At 44.2% G+C, this 18,358-nt stretch overlaps 1 protein-coding gene across 2 annotated transcripts in view; it reads left to right on the forward strand.

Annotated features, from left to right (window-relative positions):
* THSD4 (thrombospondin type 1 domain containing 4) overlaps positions 1–18,358 on the forward strand; it is a 676,681-nt gene that overhangs the window by 35,783 nt on the left and 622,540 nt on the right. For both annotated transcript variants that reach the window (XM_088839954.1, XM_055436217.2), the window contains exon 3: positions 10,090–10,159. In XM_088839954.1, the coding sequence (XP_088696080.1) occupies positions 10,090–10,159 (70 nt within the window). The remainder of the gene's footprint in view (positions 1–10,089; positions 10,160–18,358) is intronic.

Genomic DNA, 18,358 nt, shown 5'->3' on the forward strand with positions numbered 1-18,358 from the left:
ATAGAGAAAACAGGTCAAAATTAGGAGTTAGTCACCAAGAAAACCCCTGAGAGGAAAAAAAAAACATTTAAGGGGATTCACAATTCTTATATGCAGAGATTTTGTTTAAAAATCCCTCCCCAGCTCTTGCCAAGCCACAGGGAAACAGAAAGCCAGCTTCTCCCTCATTGAAAGAGACGGAGAAGCCCTGAGTGTTAATATAGCAAGAGTGCCTCTGCCATGCTCAGAGTCTGTAGTAATAAAAAGAGCCATAGTTAAATCCAGGAGCAGAAGAAACACTAAGACTAAGTCTGCCTGGAACTGGTTATTGAGTTGCCTTTGGACCTTGGATGAGTCTTGGATGCTGTGCAAAATTCAGGACAGGTGATATCCATTTGGAGCAGAGTTGGTCAAGGCTAGATTAAGATTTGTCACCTATTACAAGTTAGAGAGGAAAAGGCACTAAGTAATACAGGAGTGTATTTATCTCTTAAAGACTTGCTCCAAATTGTGCACTGTTTTTTTTTTTTTTCTTGTATGTACAATTACATCTTTGTTTGTTTGTTCAGTGATCGAGAGAAATGAAACTCAGTTTTCTCTCTAGAAGCAGCATAACAGTTGAAGATGACCAGCCAACCAAGTTTCTTTAGAGCCAATCACCCTGGTCAAGGGCTCTTTCTTTACCTCGTAGAGTGCTTTTGTGCAGTTGACATAATATACCTTTGAAATGAAAACACAGAGGAAAACAAAACCCTTGAAAATGCCAAACAAATGGTTAAAGCTGATTCGGGGATTCTTATTTGGAATAGTAGTTTTTTAAGAAATACAGATGTAATTAGAGGGATTACAGGGTTAGATGGTGATTTTTATAGCTCTTATGAAGGAGAGTTCTGGATCATTTTAAGGGTTTTACAGATTGATGGCCCTAGGTCAAGTGTCTGGTTTTAGTCTTCTGAAACGTGAGGCTTTTCTTTTCCTTGATACACAGTTCAGTACAGGAATATTACAGTAATGCCTGTCAGCTACTTCACTGAGAAATACAACCACAAGGGGTTGAGGAAGTGAGAAAGAGAAAGGTTCCAGTTCGTTCCAGCTCTTAGAGAACTGGAACAAGATCCTGAAGACAAAAAGCAAGAAAGAAGGAGGCTGAAAAAGTCTAAGTGCAAGAAAGAGGATGCCCTAAGTAGTGATAGCTGAGGTGTGAAAACTGAGACTCCCTTTGGAGTAGGGAAATCTGTGATAATTGGGAAGGGTCATGGGATCAGTTAGTGTTCCTGTGCCAGGGACCAAGAAGTGGGGTGCAGGAGGAGGGGAAATAAGAGAAGGAAGAATACAGGGAAGAGACGGAGCAGGGGGGGACAGAAGGAGGATGGAGAGAGGCCGGAGGAAGGAAGGGGCAGGAGGGAGAGGGAAAGGAGCAGGAGAGAGGGGAGTGGTGGGAGGGGGGCAGGAGGAAGGGGGAGGGGCAGGAGAAGGAGGGGGAGGGGCGTCAGGAAAGGGGAGGGGCAAGAAAAGGAGAGAGGCATAAGGGAAGGGGGGGCATAGGGAGGGGAGGGGCATACGGAAAGGACAGGGGCACAAGGGAAGGGGAGGGGCATAGGGAGGGGGAGGGGCGTAAGGGAAGGGGAGGGGTGTAAAGAAAGGGGAGGGGCATAAGGGAAGGGGAGGGGCAGGGACGGAAAGCGGAAGAGGCCAGGCTGGGATCCTAAGTATTAAACTTCAGGGTGTCACTAAGGCAGGACTGAATTGCTGTGGCCCACAAGGAAACCACTACCCAGTTAATGCCTAATAAATATTGGGTTGGCCAAAAAATTCATTCGAGTTTTTCCGTAAGATGTTACGGAAAAACCCAAACGAACTTCTTGGCCAACCCTTTATTTGTTGAACATTGAATGAATAAATTAATAATTCTCTTTAATGTGAGAGAAATAAAGTAGATTTTTCTTTCCTAATCAGGATTTTTACTTGATTATAAAAGTAGGTTAAAGCAGAAAATCGAACAAGTGATACAGACACACACCTTTAACAGTTTATTTTTAACATAAACCACATGTACACTCACCAAGTGTTTGATGTGGGGGCCAAGGACTTTTCCTTGAGAGTGAACCCCTGATTGTCTTTCTTTCATAAACCACACCCATAGCATTATCAAAGGTTTCCACTTGGGATTCTTTCAAGTGGAATGAGAATCTAAGACATTTGCGAAGCAATCTGAGTATAGAATGCTGCTGAATTTTTATTATTTTTGTTTCTAATCATTTACAGTTGTCCAATCCACACCAAATTTGCCAGTGTATTTTTTTTCCCTTGGCAACTTGCCTTTATCAAGTCTTTTCCAAAGCATTCAGCTTAATTTATGTAGAAACAACTACCAACTACTCTTTCTTTTCGCGTTTTGTTTCATGGGCTTGTGTAATGTTTGAATATTATATGTAATTACAAAGCCCTGGCATCATCAATTTGGGGACCATGGTTAAATTCCATAGGAACGCAACTCATCTGGTGAATGCAGAAGAGTACCAGGGAAGAACCTGCTGGAATCTTTTGTGGGACGCCCAGTAGGAGCCATCTGAATGGTAGGCATAGACGCTAGGAGGAAATAAAACAGTTTCTTGGAGGACTGTATTGGCAAACCCCTCCCTATAAAACAATGGCAGGTGTTCAGACAGTATTGATTTTTCTTTATGCCTGGCACAGTCCTGCACCTGGCATATATCCTCATCCCTCAGAACTTAACAGTGGGGTTTTCTAGAACCTCCTGTACCTAAAAGGGTCGATGCAGTCAAGGTGTGTCACTGAGCTGCCAACTGCCTGTTCCTTATGTACCGAAATAAATTTGTATGGCTCAGGTTAGCATCACACCCCACCCGCTTCCCCGGGGTCAGAATCAATATCTTCAACTTGTAGAAATCTACCCTTTGCGCTTGTCCCCATCCCACCCCCCACCCCCCGCCCTGCTCCTCACCAGTTTCTGTTTTTCCAACAGAGAATTCTAGGGATGTACTTAGAAAACACTTTACTGATGAAAGTGTCGCTCACAGCAGCACTTTGTGTCTCTTGGTGACTGGCATTTCCTCTCTCTCTGTCGTTTTCCTTTTCCCCCTCACTGCATTCTCTTTCCTTTCTTTTATTCACTTGCTATTTATTGGCCCTGCGTTTGGACTAAGACTGTGCTGGTTGTTCTGTTTGCTGCAAAGGTGTATCAGAAACAGTTTCCTCAAGAAACCTACCACTGAGCTGAGGAATTTACTGAAGGGTTTTGTGTCTTAAGAACCTGTGCTGAGGGACTTCCCTGGTGGTCCAGTGGCTAACATTCCACACTCCCAGTGCAGGAGGCCTGGGTTCAATCCCTGGTCAGGGATCCCACGTGCTACAGCTAAGAGTCCGCAGGTTGCAACTGAAGGTCCTACATGCTGCAACGAAGATCAGAGATCCCACGTGCTGCAGCCAAATAAATTAATTAAAAAAGAAAGCTGTGCTGTGACAGGACACCTCACTTTTCCAGAGACCCCAGTCCAGAAAACACAAATGGCTGTGAGAGTTGAGAACCTGGAAATAAGCAATAGAAACAAATATGCAGTTAGAAGAGGTGTCCTTAAGTCCATGCTCTAAAATGGAAACATTTACTCCATAACAGCCAGCCAGGCCTTTTACTTGAACCTGTTTGGTCTTGGTTTGGCTGCAGCTTGGTTGTCTAAAGGTTTTCGCAGCCAAGGCTGACCCGAAGGAAGCGGAGCTAAGAGGCACAGGCTCATCCACAGTAAGGTAAGCAGTACCTGACAGCAGGAAGGAACCGGCAGAGGGCCAGCTGGATTCAGAAAGCCCCAGGCTTCTCCGGTGCTCTCAGGCTGCTCTGCTCCATGGCTGCCACCTTCTGCTGCCCAGATTGTTTGATACTCACTCTGGTGACTCTGAGGCATCTAAACAAGGTTACTACAGCTCAGCATACTCTGTATGAGAAAGCAGGGCAAAAGAAATAGAATGCATTTTTTAAAAAGTTTGGAATTTCAATGGTTAGTTTCAATTATTTTAGAATATTCTCTAGTGAGATTGGTACATATTTTCCTGTATCTACTTTTTCTCTGATTATTTTTTTCAAGAAATGACAGAAAGTAAAACAAATGTGGGAAGCCACCACCTTATACAGACTGGGGAAGAAAATTGGTGTAATAAAATGACAAATGCTTGGTTTCACAGTGTGTTGGGTGTGGAGGCCCAGACCATAGTGGTTAAGGGTCCAGGCCGAGACACTGACCGTTGGCATTGGAATCAGGCTTTGCCACTCAGTAACTGGGTGTACCTTTCACTAACTGACTTGGCCTCTCTGTGCCTCAGTTTCCTCACCTGCAGAATGGGTATAATCAAAGTGTCTGACAGCATGGTTGTGGCAATTAGATGAAATAATACTTGTAAGCATTGAGGTCAGTGGTAACTGTGTAGTCTTCTGGCTAATGTCATTTGTAACTCATCTCCTTCTCTTCTTGCCTTTACTGTTTAACTGCTGTGAGAGGAAGTTAGAGGGTTGGATTGAGTACAGTAAAATGAATGCTTAGCAATCATTTTTGATCTCCAGAGTGCAGTAGGTAGAGATTTCACTCCAGTGCTAAGATTTTGGCTCTCTTTTCAAAGGTTGATATAATTTTATTCCTGATCAGGTTGCTCCCAAAATATCTCTTGGGTTGTATTAACTGAAGAGGAAAAGAAGTCAAGTTTTAGTTTTTTTTTTCCTCTCTTTTTCTTGTTTTGTAGTTTGACAGTGTTCAAGTGGCACTGAGTTCATTGAGATAATCCCAGGTATACAGTGTCTGTGACATGACCCACCCTCGCTAGAGTCAAGGATGACTGGGGTGGGGATGGGGGTTTGAGGGAAGTGTTGGCCCAGGCAGATACAGAAGGAAAAAGTCCCAGTTCCATGATGTCAATCTTGTACCAAATTTCAATGAGCATTATTTTCTACAGGAAATGAAATGATGGAGTGTTTAAAATCTAGAACAGGGTTGGGTAAATGGCATGATTTTTTTTTTCTGATTGGTGTGAACTGTTGGGTTGTTTCTCCTGCAAGGTGAATCGGAAAGTCTTGCTAGGAATGTGGCTCCCCCCACCGCTTGGAGGGGAGTATGTGATCTGTTTGCCAAAGGCCCTGGTAGCCTTCAATCTGTCAAAACGTTGCAAGCTGGGAGCAGTTTGCCAAAGCAAACTATCAAAGTGAAATAACACACGAGTTGCACACACACAGACACACACATGCTCTCCCATTCCCCAAACATTAATTTCGAATTGGGTCAGCAGGAACAAGACTTTGGGCCAGATTGCCAGTGTTTTGAAGAGCTGTGGGCACAGCTTTGGACTACCAATTAGATAGGTATGTGTGAGAAGGGTGGGGTGTCCTAAAGTGGAGTCTGCAGTGTAGGGGTGGGAAACTTCCAGCCCTTGGCTGAGTTTCATCTGGCCCCTGGGGTTATATATTGCTCTGGCTGCTGCTATTGCAGTCCAAAGAATAATTTCCCCTCTGGGGGAATTTATTCTATTCCATTCAGAGCAGAGCCCACTTAATAACTAAGATTTTATTCCAGCATGAATTTTATTGGGTACCCCTATGCATCTGAGCCTCACTAGGGCCTGACTTGATGAAGAAAAGAAGCATTTGAACATCTAAACATAACTCGCGTAGCCTTTTTGCAACAAGAAGCACTCACAAACATTTTGTTGCCAGACCTTGTGTAAATCCTTTAAGAACAAATTTGGGGGAAGTCATGCAATATTCTTGCCTGAAAAATCACATGGACAAAGGAGCCTGGTGGGCTACAGTTCAAAGGGTCACAAAGAGTCAGACACCACTGAGCAACTGAACACACACATGTAGAGACTCAAAAACATACTGATTTTTATAAATCCCTCGTAAAATAGCATTTAAAATCTCCCAACATTACTTTGGACACTTTAAAATGCATTAATTTGCACTGTTTCCACTCATCTTGAAATTTCACAGGTCACAGGATGATGAAGGCATATTCATTAATTCAGTGAATTAAGTTCTTTCTATATAGCAGACACTCTGCTTGGTACTAGGAGATAGAGGAGTGACCAAACAGGCTCCCTGATCTCGTGGAGCTTATATCCTAGTGGGCAGAGGAAGAAGTTTAAGTGAATAAAGACATACTATGTGAGATGGTAGGGCTTCCCTGGTGGCTCAGTGGTAAAGAATCTGCCTGCCAATGCAGGAGTCACAGGTTCTGTCCCTGAGTTGGGAAGATCCCCTGGAGGAGGAAGTGACAACCCACTCCACTATTGCTGCCTGGGAAATCTCCTGTACAGAGGAGCATGGCGGGCTACAGTCCATGGAGTCGCAAAAGAGTTGGACATGACTTAGTGACTAAACAGCAACAACACGTGAGATGGTAAGTGCTGTGGAGAAATAGAAATAGGCTAGGTTGGGAGAGGGTGTCCTGGGGAGGGAACATGCTATAGCCGTATCTGGGAGGAGAGTTGACCAGGCAACCCTGGAATGTAGTTCCTCCAAGAGAGTGGAAAACCTAAAATTTTCCCTTCTCCCATTTTCCACTCCTTCTCCCACTCCAAGTCTCCCTGACTATGATGGCAGTGCAGCCTGGGATGAATGGTTATGCAAAACAGCTCCTGATTGCATTACAAATATGTGGCTTAGGTGTGTGCCAAGAACTTGGAGGGGCTGAGGTGTAACACATTTCTGGAGCTGCTGTTTGTTTTTTTAACAAAACCACACCAATCTGGTTTTCTTTTTAAATGAGTAGACAGTGCCAGAATGCGTTACAAGTGATTCAGATTTGTGGGCACAGCTTCATAATGTATTTTCTTACACATAAACTCATTTGAGACAGTCAGGGCAGGTACCGTTATTCCCATTTTACAGATGAAGGAACTGAGGTGCAAAGGTGATCTGCCTGAGGTTATGGAACCAAGGAGCATAAACTCCCAGATTGTGATGCCCATGTCCCTTGATTTCTAGAACAACCTAAATCTAGTAAGAATGAAAGTAGAAAATGACTGTTCTTTTCTCATCACCGTGTTCAGACCTATTTCTTTAGATGCCCCTGCCTTGTCAAGGGGAGACAGATAGGCCGTTTTCTGGTCCATTGCAGGTTTAATGAGCAGTCTCGCTCACAAGTATCAGAAAGCCCCCAAAGATGTGTGTATGTGTAGGAGGGATAGCTTTAATGGTTGCATGTCCATCCTTCTAGAAGTTTGCATTTTCCTTTAGGAGCTTTAGTTTTCGTTTTCCTTGAGTCATTTTCGGATGAATCTAAGACATCAGTAACTTCACCATCCAGACCTGCACCTTTAGCCCCCGTGTGCTAAGCAGCACAAATCCATGTGCCTGTGCATTGGACAGTACAGAGACAGCATTTTCATCCTCATAGAAAGCTGTCTTGGACAGCACTGGCTTAGAGCCCCAGCAAGTTATAAATCAACTCCTTGATTCTTTTCACCACTCATTTTAATATTTTTCTGAATAGATTCCTTACTTGGAGGGATTTTGTGTATATTTTGCTACATTAAAAGAAAGTCTAGTCAGATATAAAATCTTTAGTCTCTCATCCAATTTAAAGCTTCTTTCCTCCCACATCCTGGGCCTGGTCTGGCCTCAGAGTGCTGTAGTCGGGAAGAGAAGGCTTGGCTGGTTTCATCATACTCCTAGTTCCCCTCTGTGCCCTCTCCTTCTGGTCCTTGTTCCTCCAGGATGGAGCACGGGGGAGAGAGGTAACTGGGCATAGAGGGTCCCAACAGGAGTGGTGCCCACTGTCAGCTGATGTGGCTGTCTTGGCTCGGCAGATGTCAACACTGTGGATTCTCCTCTCGGGGCACTTTGGCTGGTCCTTTGAAGAACCTCCCCTCACTGGGGTCTCCTGCTGTGGATCCCCTGGTGCAGGCTGTGCAAACATCAGCTGCCCCTTTACGACCTTCCCCCAGCTCCTGGGCCCCATGGGTACACCCCTCATATCACCCTGTCTCTTGGGGGTGACCTGATCCTAATGAGTTACCTTCTTTGAGGAGGTCCTTACTGGACAACTGCAGTCCCACTTTCCGCAGGAGACCCGCAGCCCCTCCTGCCCCTGCAAGTTCTAGGCACAGACTGCCCCCACTCCAGCGCTCTCTCACCACTCTGAGCTCCCAGACATTCCAGCTAGGTTCTGACCTTTAGATACTTTTCAGGGGACAATCAAGCACCACTCGGTATACTGCAGACACAGAGCATCCAGATCAAGCTCTCTTCCTCCCCCTGCAGCAGGATGGAGGGGCTATGCTCAGCACTCCTGTATCCCTAGCAAACGTGTCCCGTTCTCCAGCCCACACCCCACTCCTTGTTCAGGCCGAAGGTTGAGGATGGGTGGGGCCAGAGGAGGACACCTCCATTTCTGGTCCTGAACAGATGGTTGAATCCTTCTCTTTGGAATGTGTGCGTATGTCATTCTCTTGGTTCTTAGTTTGGGGCCTCAGTGCAGCAATACATTTAACACCTTGGTACAGAGGCACCTGGCATCCATGGCATAGCAAAGAGTCAGGCATGACTGAGCAACTGAGCAGCAACAACATGTCCCTTCCCCCTGCCTCTTGCCCCATCACATGATCTCTAACCAGTCTAGCCACATCCATTCTGGGTGGTTTCCTAGGACCAGACTCATTTATACACAGTGGGGGCTAGGGTGGAACTTAGGGTTCCTAGAGATGGTGGGAGCTTTCCTAACTCCACAGGTCTTACCTTCCAGCTTCAGACAGATTTTCCTCATGCCTACCTCTACACAGGACAAGGGCTCATCTCTCAGCTACGATGGAGGCCTCTAAAAGGTTGAGAACCGCTGGGTTACCTGACTGTGCTCAGGGTTTAACCCTAAGAGGATTCCAAAGACAACTAAGTAGGGCCAGTGGCCTTTTTGCTTTGGTGCCTCAAACAATGCCGTTGATGATGTGACATCGAGGAGCTCTGGGCATTTAATTAATTGGCAGTGCTTGTTTCTGCTCTGACTCACTAACTGTGCTGGGCGTGTTCACCTCTGTTGGCCTCGGTGATCCTTACATACGGCAACCTTAGGGCTCACAGACGTGGGCTCTCCCAGGATCACCTGGATGGGAATGACAGAGTTGGGATTCTAGCCTCAGAGTGTTTGAATCCAAAACTTCATGCTCTTCCAGCTCACCCTGCTGCCTTGTGGCCAGTTGGCTCCTATTTCTGCACCTCTGTATTTGATGACAAGCCCTAATCAGGGCTGGTGACAGTAGGGCTTAACACAACTAATCCCACCCGTGGAGAACATATGTGACACTGAAGGGCCAAGGACAGACAGAGGAATTGTTCTGAGGAAGCCCAGGGTGTAGGAGGGGAACTCCCCTGGCCAGGCTCAGAAGCCCCCCTTCTGGGTTGACATTACCACTTCCATGAGGACCAAGCGTGCATGAGCACTTACTCTGTGCCAGGCACCACGTGTTATCTTATGCAGCCTTCCCAGACCTCCAGCCAGCTTCTGTTGTATCCCGATCTTACAAGGAAGGAGACTGAGGCTCAAAGAAGCTCAATGTCCTGACCTGGAAACCTTGCCAGCAAGTGGTAAAGCAGAGTTTGATCCCAGGTCTGCCTCATGCCAAGGCCCTGCCCACAGCACTGGGCTGAAAAGAAGCTCAATGTCCTGACCTGGAAACCTTGCCAGCAAGTGGTAAAGCAGAGTTTGATCCCAGGTCTGCCTCATGCCAAGGCCCTGCCCACAGCACTGGGCTGCCTCCTTGCCTGTGGGGCTAGCCCTTTGCATCTTCACTGGGTTTACATCCCAGGGCCCAGTTTGTCTGTGCTCCTTCCCTTGTGGCTCAGCTGGTAAAGAATCTGCCTGCAATGCGGGAGACCTGGGTTTGATCCCTGGGTTGGGAAGATCCCCTGGAGAAGGGAAAGGCTACCCACTCCAGTACTCTGTCCTGGAGAATTCCATGGACTGTATAGTCCATGGGGTCACAAAGAGTCGGACACAACTGAGTGACTTTCACTTTCACCTCCTTCCAAAGATGAAATGGAAATATACCTTTCCACTAGATGCTGCTGCCTGGAGCACGCTCACAGCTCTGCCTGTTGCTATTTTTCCTTCTCAGTGTCCTGGGTTCCCTCCTGCTGCTTGGACTCCAGCTCGTCTGCCCGCAGCCCTCCACTGAACACAGAAAGGTAAGCCTTGGCCTTTCTGAGGCTTTCGTTTTCTGCCAAGGTCCTGGGGTCATCCTAGTCATCAACGCCTTGAATTTTATTCTGTTTGGAGGTGAGTCACTGCTGATTCTCAGAGGAAGCACCATTTATAGGATGTTCACCCCTCCTAAGTCCTTGACCTTAAAAATGAAGCCAGTGCCCAGGGTCAGTCTCTGATCAGAAAGCAGCGCTGGCCTTGCAGTCCATGTCAGATAGAGTGGGTCAGCTAAGGAGAGGCCAGCGGGCAGACTCTACCCACTGGGAGTGGAGGAGCGCCAGCACGGAGCTTTGCTGTCCTCCGGGGGCACCTTCAGCGCGATGGGTGTGGATGGTTAGAGCGGTGGTGGGAGCCATCCGTGATTTTCGGAAGGACACCAGCCAATAGCCAGGCAGAAAGGGAGAGAACAGGGAAATAAAGACCAGGTCCTCTCTTTTCCCCTCCCCTCCATCTCCTGCTGGTGAGTCCTTCAACCTGAGCCCAGTCAAAGTACAAGAAACAAAGAAATCCATCGATGCGGTGCTCAAAGGCCAGCCTTCTGGGCCACAACCTGGAGAAGGGTGGACACAGCACCTGGAGGGACACGTGGACAGTATCAGGCACGCCTCCCTTCAGGCTCTGGGGTTACATAGTTAATGAACCATATGCTGTTGCCTAAACAAGCCCAATGCTGTCCTGCAGCAGAGCAGTTGCATGATTAATATTTCCTTAGAAATAGGTGCATGAAATGACCTTGGGAGGGTCCCTCAAATTCCTTTCTCCTGCCTAAGAACTCCTGGTGTCTAAAGGTAATGAAATGCAGACACTTCAGAGAGGACTAATAGGCCAGCCATTTGTATCTAAGTGTGACTGAATTGGTTGGAACCTTTCCTAGAGGGGCTTTCATAAGGGAAGTCCAGGAGCAAAGGGAGCCAGGAAACGAGTATGTGTATGGGTTTGCCTAGATATGCACCTTCTTGGGACAAGTTCTTGATGTTCTTGTGTGATGAGTCTTGTTTCTTTTAGGTCTGTGGATTGTGTTCTGGCTTTGTCTTTCTGGCCCAGATATGAACCTGTATTGTGTGGTGTCCTTCATTAGGGTGTCAGCTCCATGAAAGTGGGATCTTACCTGTCTTGTTCATTACCCTATTTCCACCTCCTGGAATACAGCCTGGCATGGTGTAGATGCTCAATAAAACACCTGTTGAATGACTGACTGAATGAGTGAGTGGAAAAACTGGCCAAGATCTAAGCATTATTTTGGTGGATGCCTGGCAGTTTACACCCCTCTTAACCAGGTGGCTCAGTGGTAAAGAATCCACCTGCCAATACAGGAGACGTGGGTTCGATCCCTGGGTTGGGAAGATCACCTGGAGAAGGAAATGGCAACCCTCTCTCATATTCTTGCCTGGAAAATCCCATAGGCAGAGGAGCCTGGCAGGCTACAGTCGTTAAAGGCCATTTCGATGGGTTCTTAGATGGTAATGAGGAACAAGCTATTGAAAACTGGAGGAAAGGCTGTGCTTGTTATAAAGTGGCAAAGAACTTGACTTATTCCTGCTGTAGTGTTTTGTGGCAGGTAGTACTTGGATGAAATCAGTTATTTAACCAAAGCCATTTCTAAGCAAAGTGTTGAAGGAGTGGCCTGGTTTCTCTTGACTGCTCATAGTAAAATGTGAGAAGAGAGAACTGATTTAAAGATGGAATTGTTAACTGGAAAGGAGGCAGAACACAGAAGTTAAAGATTTGGAAATTCTTCAGCCGATCCATATTGAAAAGAATGAGAAAGCCTGTCCATTAAAGAACAAACACTAAGGGTGTGGTTGAGAGACTGATAAGGCGATTAGTCAGCCATCTTGACAGAAGCCAGAGACTGCTGTCCAAGACAATGGAAGACTGTAAAGGGGGCGGTGGTGCCTTCCAGGCCTGGTTCATCTTGGCACCATCTCTCTTGGTGGTTTCCACTCCCCACCCTCAGGCTGAGTTCCTAGGCTGCTCCAGGAGCTGCTGCAGTGATGACCCAGCGGGGTTGGGCTGTGCCCAGCAGAACCTTGGAGGGCATGACTATCTCCACCCAGATTTCAAAGGACAAGGCTTGAGTCAAGGCCCCAGGACCCCAACCCTGGAGAACCACAGTGAGGGCAGGGCAGCCTGGAGCTTTGGGGCCCCAACCTTTTCAGGCAGGACCGTGGGCCCAGTGGGCCTGGAGACCAGAGCACAGAGCCAAAGAGAATTATTCTTAAGCCTTTATGAACCTTTCCTGGGTGGGTTGCAGACTTTCTTCTTTCTTCTTCTTCCCGTTTGGAATGGGACTGTCTGTATTGTGCCTGACTTACCATTATAGTTTGGAAGCACATAACATGTTTGATTTCACATGTTCATAGCTGGAGAGCAGTTTGCTTCAGTATGAATCACACCTTGAGTCTCACCTGTGTCTGATTTAGATGATATTTAGGTGAGACTTAGAACCTAGACTTTAATAATGATGCTGGAACCAGTTAATGCTTTCTAGGTTATTGGGATGGAATGAATGTATTTTGCCTGTAAGAAAGGTGTGAATTTGGAGGGCCCAGGGATAGAATATTATAGACTACATGTGTCCCCCCAGATTCACATGTTGGAACTAAATCCCCAGTGTGATGCTCTTTGGAGGTGGGACCTTTGGAACGTGATTAGGTCTTGAGAGGATAAATGTTCCTTATTAAAAGGGTCATAGAGGGATCTCTTGCTTCCTCTGCTATGTGAGGATACAGGGAGAAGACTGCTGTCAATGAACAAGGAAATTGGTTCTCTCCAGACATCAGATTCACAGGCCCTTTCATCTTGAACATCCCAGCCTTCAGAATTGTGAAAAATAAATTTATGTTTTCCGTAAACCACCCAGTCTATAGCATTGTTTTTATTGCAGCTGGATCAGACAGTCGTCTATTCTCATGTTTTATTATTTATTAGTGTTTAGAGTTATCAGGGTTATTAATCTTAACAGTTGAATCAATCTACCAGTGTTCTTTTTTTCTTTTGCTGTTATTCAAATAGACCATCATACCTTAAAATATTTTATAAATGGTCAGTTTACTTTGCTGTGTCTATTAATTTTTCAAGTTAGTCTGAATGATATATATGTAGCCTGAACAAAAGTTTCACAAAAAGGTACTGCCTCCATTTTGCTTTGTTTCTTCATTTCTTTCTTTTATTTTTAATTTATTCTCTTTAACAAGTTGTACCATAATGTGCTTGTTAAGTCTCCATATTTCTTAAGTAAAGTATTCATTCTGAGAAATTTGAAAAATGATTTATGAATCACTTTAGAATAAAAAAATAAAATAAAAAATAAAAATTGAGTAAAAGGTTTCACATTTTAGTGTATTGTTTCTCCTTGTCAAAATATTAAGAACTTTGCAGTAGAAAGTTAGAGTAGGAAAACTTTTTTCACAATCATTTATAGATTACTCAGACAATACACATTTTAGGACAGTTCTAAAATATAATTATGTTCATTTTAGTTGCCAGGATCATTGTCACTGCCATTCACCTCAGAGGAGGAAGATTCAGTGCTTCCTTGGGTGGCAAATTTCTCCTTGACGTTTTATTGGAGTTCTGTGAAGCTGTGGCTGTCCTCCTGCCTGACTGTATCCCCAAAGCCCTGGGGCAGCAATGGTGTTGGCAGTAGTAGCATCCATTTATTTCTGCAACATGAGAAATGAGGAGATACCTTTTAAAACAGGAGTTGGAAATGTTTTTCTATAAATGGTCAGTTGTGATTGTTCTAGGCTTTCTGGGCTACAAAATCTCTGTCATAACTAGTTAGCTCTGCTTTTGTAGCACAAATTCAGTCATAAACAACTTGTCAATAAATGTATATGGCTGTGTTCCAATAAAACTTTATTTGCAAAACATTGGATTTGGCCCGTAACCCACCGTTTGCCAGCCACTGCTCTAAAGTCAAGGTAGAGAAGAGTTAACTGTAATTACTGTATATGTATTTCGAAGTTGGAAATTGTCTCCTCCTGGGACCTTAAGAAACACAAAGGATTTGAGGGGAAAAAAGTATATTTTTTCATGAAAACATAAGAATTATGATTGCTATCAAATTGTTTTCATTGCTTGGACAAATCATGATTGAATTCCTGCTGACTGCTTTGTGGCAAGATCCACTTTCAATCTGTAGAAGAGAGCAGCAGCAAGAATTAGAAAACCATTTATGGTAAATTCTTAAGGGACAGCATTACGAATTTGTGCGCACTGTAGTTCAGTATGCATATGAAAACCACCCTCTAAAAGACATCTCTTTTTCTTTCTCATTACTATAGCATGTCCAACTTTAGCATATGGAAGCATTTCTACACTGTAAGTTATTCTGAGGAAAAGACATAATTTGTAAACGCTGTCAAATAAACTATGCATTTCTAAATGCTACTAGGGTGACTGGATACATCTCTGTAAAAACTGTCCCATAATAGTGCAGGAAAAGAGGACTCGAGTGCAGAGTGTAAGTAGTTCTTTCAAGATATTTTTATCCAGATGTCTTCCTCTTGCTCCTGATGGATGGCATCAGAAAGGACTGTTCAACCTCTGTTCTTGGTAGGTATTTAATGACACTTGGCAAGTGATTTCATTTTAAAAACTCTCTGTGGCTTCGTTTGTAGATAAGGTAAGACCAAGAGTGGAAAAAACTTGTCCCAGACTCTAATAAAAACCATACGTTATTAGTAAAGGAGAATATGTAGATTGTAGAAAGCTTTAAAGTTAATGAAAAGTGTTCTGTCTGTCTGACAGACATTCACTGAGCAAGTTGCTTTATAAGTCATAAAGTGTATGGTCAACGTAATCTATTTAGGAAAAAATCATGAAACATCTTATTTTATTCCTACAAATGGAGAAACATACATATACTCGAATCACCACTGCTTAACTTTATTTTTTTTTTAGTTTACTTTTTAATTAAAAGTATGCATATATATTAGGCTTCCCTGGTACCTCAGATGATAAAGAATCCACCTGCAAGGCAGGAGACCCCAATTCGATTCCTAGGTCAGGAAGATCCCCTAGAGAAGGGATAGGCTACCCACTCCAGTACTCATGGGCTTCTGTGGCGGATCAGATGGTAAAAAATCCACCTGCAATGTGGGACCCTGGAATCGATCCCTAGGTTGGGAAGATCCCCTGGAGGAGGGCATGGCAACCCACTCCAGTATTCTTGCCTGGAGAATTCCCATGGATGCAGGAGCCTGGTGGGCTACAGTACATGGGGTCACAAAGAGTCAGATACAATAAGTGACTAAGTACAGCACATGCATATTTATTATATAAAATTTAGAAAACAATGAGGAAGAAAATAAAAACTCGCTCCTAGAGCCACCAACCAAAGAGAAGTGCTCTTCAATCTGTTATTTATAGAAACTTTAAAACAAACAAAGAAAAAAACCCAGACGTACTACAAAATGAAATAAGGGTGAAGTAAAATATTTGTTTTGCTAGCTGGTTTGCAAGTCACAATATGAATAGCTGGGACCCTTGTAAAGGGTTTGCTGCTGCTGCTGCTGCTGCTAAGTCACTTCAGTCATGTCCGACTCTGTGTGACCCCATAGACGGAAGCCCACCACGCTCCCCCGTCCCTGGGATTCTCCAGGCAAGAACACTGGAGTGGGTTGCCATTTCCTTTTCCAATGTGTGAAAGTGAAAAGTGAAAGTGAAGTCGCTCAGTCGTGTCCGACCCTGAGCGACCCCATGGACTGCAGCCTACCAGGCGCCTCCATCCATGGGATTTTCTAGGCAAGAGTACTGGAGTGGCTTGCCATTGCCTTCTCCGTGTAAAGGGTTTAGAGCCTACTATTACTGTGTACAGGCTTCCCTGGTGGTTCAGTGATAAAGAATCCACCTGCCAATGCAGGAGATGCAGGTTTGATCCCTAGGTTGGGAAGATCTCCTGAAAAAGGAAATGGCAACCTACTCCAGTATTCTTGTCTGGGAAATCTCAGGGACAAAGGAGCCTGGTAGGCTATAGTCCATGGTAGCCCCAAAAGTCAGACATGACTTAGCAATTAAACAACAACTATAACAACTGACTTCGGATTGCTTCTTGACAATGTCCTACAATTGGATATTGAACAAATAGCCTATAGAAGGACAAAAATAACTTTTAGATAACATGAAATTTCTCATATTATTCCTCCTGTATTCCACAAAGGAGAAAACAGTTAGGTTTTTGGAAGAAAATATATGAAAATATCCTGATGACTTGGGATAGGCAAGGGTTTCTTAAACAACACACCAAAAGAACTAATCATAAAAGAATTGAACTGTGTGAAAATTGAGGAGTTTTATTTATTATCATGCACCATGAGGAGTGAAAAGATAAGCCAAAGATAGGGTGAAGATATTCACAATTACTTATTTGACTGAAGATTCGTACTCAGATTGTATAAAGAAGCTCTGCTAATTATTAAGAAAATGTTAAGCAGTTAAATTTTTAAATGGGCAGAAGACTTGAACAGATGCTTTGTGTAAGAGGATATTCTAATGGCCAATAAGCATATGAAATATGCTCAGTCAGTCAGTTCAGTCACTCAGTTGTGTCTGACCCTGTGATCTCATGGACTGTGCATACCAGGCTGCCCTGTCCATCACCAACTCCTGGAGCTTGCTCAAACCCATGTGCATCGAGTTTGTAATGCCATCCAACCATCTCATCCTCTGTCACCCCCTTCTCCTCCCACCTTCAATCTTTTCCAGCATCAGGGTCTTTTCCAAGGAGTCAGTTCTTTGCATCAGGTGGCCAAAGTATTGGAGTTTCAGCTTCAACATCAGTCCTTCCAATGAATATTCAGGATTGACTGGTTTGATTTCCTTGCAGTCCAAGGGACTCTCCAGAGTCTTCTCCAACACCATGGTTCAACAGCATCAATTTTTTTGCACTCAGCTTTCTTTATAAGCCAACCCTCATATACATACATGACTACTGGAAAAACCATAGCTTTAATTAGACAGACCTTTGTCGGCAAAGTAATGTCTCTGCTTTTTAATATGCTGTCTAGGTTGGTCATAGCTTTTCTTCCAAGGAGCAAGCAACTTTTAATTTCATGGCTGCAATCACCATCTGCAGTGATTTTGGAGCCCCAAAACATAAAGTTGCTCACTGTTTCCATTGTTTCCCCAATGTTCAATCAAAATCATTAATTAAGTGTGACTTCCCTGGTGATTCAGTGGCTAAGACTCTGCTCTCCCAGTGCGGGTGGCCCAGATTCAATCTCTGGTCCAAGAACTAGATCCTGCATGCCACAACTAAGAGTTCACATGCCACAACTAAAGATCCTTCATGTTGCAATGAAAATTGAAGATCCTGTGAGTTGCAATACAGGAGATGTGGGCTCAATCCCTGGGTGGGGAAGATCCATTTCCCTGGAGGAGGAAATAGCAACCCACTCCAGTATCCTTGCCTGGAAAATTCCATAGACAGAGGAGCCTGGTGAGCTACAGTCCATGGGGTCACAGAGTCAGACGTGACTGAACACACACACACACACATTGCTCTGGACATCACAAACAGATCATAAAAGCAGTACTGAATGGTTCAAACTGTTTCTAAATAGCTTACCTATCCTAGTATAATTTTCAAGAATATGGGAATATGAAAATATCCAGTACGCAACAAGGTAAAATTCAAGATGTTTGGCATTTAGTCAAAGATTACCAGGCACGCACAGAAGTAGGAAAACATTAACATTATTCTGCATAATGAGGGGAACAATCAGTTGAAACCAACTCTGAACTGACACAGATACTAGAATTTGAAAACAAGGGTATTAAAAGTTATTAAAACTGTATCCCATATATTCAAAAAGTTAAATAGAGGTTTGGGAAATATTAAAAAAATGTCAAACTTCTGGAGATGAAAATGAAAAATACACTGGATGGGATTAATGGAAGACTAGATGTGGTCAATAAAAGAGAACTTGAAGATATAGCAATAGAAACTTTCTAAAAAGAATTGTAGAAAGTTGGTATTGTGTGAATTCTGGGGCACTTTCGACATGTTGGACTTTCTTGAGTTTTACACATTCATAAGTGAATGGTCTGTATCTCGTGCCTTTGTCGGTTTTCTGTGAGCTGTAGTTTCTGGGAAGTGAGCAGCTCTCATTCCTGTAACTCTTGTAACCCAGTCATTCGTGTGCCTCCTTCATGAGGATTCAGTACGGCTGTGGTGC

The sequence above is a fragment of the Moschus berezovskii genome, chromosome 9, assembly GCF_049115385.1.
Source record: "Moschus berezovskii isolate FMDL1 chromosome 9, NW_MosBer_1.0, whole genome shotgun sequence".
NCBI lineage: Eukaryota > Metazoa > Chordata > Mammalia > Artiodactyla > Moschidae > Moschus > Moschus berezovskii.